Source organism: Nematolebias whitei, chromosome 16 (assembly GCF_014905685.2).
Source record: "Nematolebias whitei isolate Nwh7 chromosome 16, NemWhi1, whole genome shotgun sequence".
Taxonomy (NCBI): Eukaryota; Metazoa; Chordata; class Actinopteri; order Cyprinodontiformes; family Rivulidae; genus Nematolebias; species Nematolebias whitei.
The window spans coordinates 856,352-857,649 of record NC_056513.1 but is presented as its reverse complement, the minus strand read 5'-3'; the positions used below and the strand labels follow the sequence as shown (position 1 = coordinate 857,649).

The 1,298-nt window shown below is 45.5% G+C and overlaps 1 protein-coding gene across 1 annotated transcript in view; it reads left to right on the top strand.

Annotated features, from left to right (window-relative positions):
* The window catches only part of tbck (TBC1 domain containing kinase), a 42,939-nt gene that overhangs the window by 13,469 nt on the left and 28,172 nt on the right, over window positions 1-1,298 (top strand). The window contains exons 15-19 of the mRNA XM_037690408.1: window positions 354-452; window positions 522-584; window positions 666-792; window positions 959-1,009; window positions 1,090-1,173. Of these exons, the coding sequence (XP_037546336.1) occupies window positions 354-452; window positions 522-584; window positions 666-792; window positions 959-1,009; window positions 1,090-1,173 (424 nt within the window). The remainder of the gene's footprint in view (window positions 1-353; window positions 453-521; window positions 585-665; window positions 793-958; window positions 1,010-1,089; window positions 1,174-1,298) is intronic.

Here is a 1,298-nt window from a genome sequence, read left to right as displayed (position 1 = left end):
TCCTGTCTACAGAGGATCCTGACAACAGAGCAACTGTTGCTCCTGTCAGCAGAGGATCCTGACAACAGACCAACTGTTGCTCCTGTCTGCAGAGGATCCTGACAACAGAGCAACTGTTGCTCCTGTCTGAAGAGGATCCTGACAACAGACCAACTGTTGCTCCTGTCTGCAGAGGATCCTGACAACAGAGCAATGTATACACTCGCGACTTATAGACAATCACGGCCTTTATATATGTACAATTTTTTATTTAGTAGGCGTGGCTTATGTTTGGGTGTGCTCAGTAGTCTGAAAATTATGGTAATAATAATGTCAGAATAAGTTTATCTCTTATATTTGTTGTTGGATTTTAGGCGTACCCATACAAGAAGAACTGTGTGTGGAAAGAGGCTCGAGTGGATATTCCACCTCTTGTTCGAGGACCAGCGTGGGCAGCCCTGCTGGGCATCGAGGTACAAAAAGGACTCTTTGTTGGAAGGAACATGTAGGTTTAAGTGTATTTAATTATTTTTCTTGGCCAGGGTGACATTCAAGCCAAGTACGACAGCATAGACAAGGACACTCCCATTCCAACGGACAGACAGGTGGGATGAACCTGCTTTGGCATTTTAAACATGGTCACTGTCTCTAGCTTCCTGTGATGGTTCTGGGGTTTCTGTGCACAGATCGAAGTGGACATCCCACGCTGCCACCAATACGATGAGCTGCTGTCGTCTCCTGAGGGCCACATCAAGTTCAGACGCGTGCTGAAAGCTTGGGTGGTCTCCCACCTGGACCTGGTCTACTGGCAGGGTCAGTCAGTAATCTCCATCGCCTCCACGCTTCTTTCATTTCTCTTCTCTGTAACAGAGCTGGACTCCAGATTTTCTGATGCTCAGTCACATTTTAAAACGCATTCCTTTAACTTCAGGAGAGCCTCTTGGAGCTTGGAATAATTGTGCTTTAATGTCCATTTCAGGGTTAGACTCACTCTGTGCCCCGTTCTTGTATTTGAATTTCAATAATGAAGGTAAGGATTCAATCCGTCAGGCAGCTTACGACCACTGAAATCTGTTTTGACCTCTACTTTTTGTTGTCTTTGTCTTATAGCTTTAGCGTATGCCTGCATGTCCGCCTTCATTCCAAAGTATCTGTACAACTTTTTCCTGAAGGACAACTCTCACGTCATCCAAGGTGAGCTAAACAAAGAAATCATGTTGTCTTCAAGGTGAACCTTTCCACACTGAGCTAGGGCCTCTAATTATCCATACAGTGCCTTCATGGCCCTCTTTGTAACTCCATATGGTGCCTTCATGGCC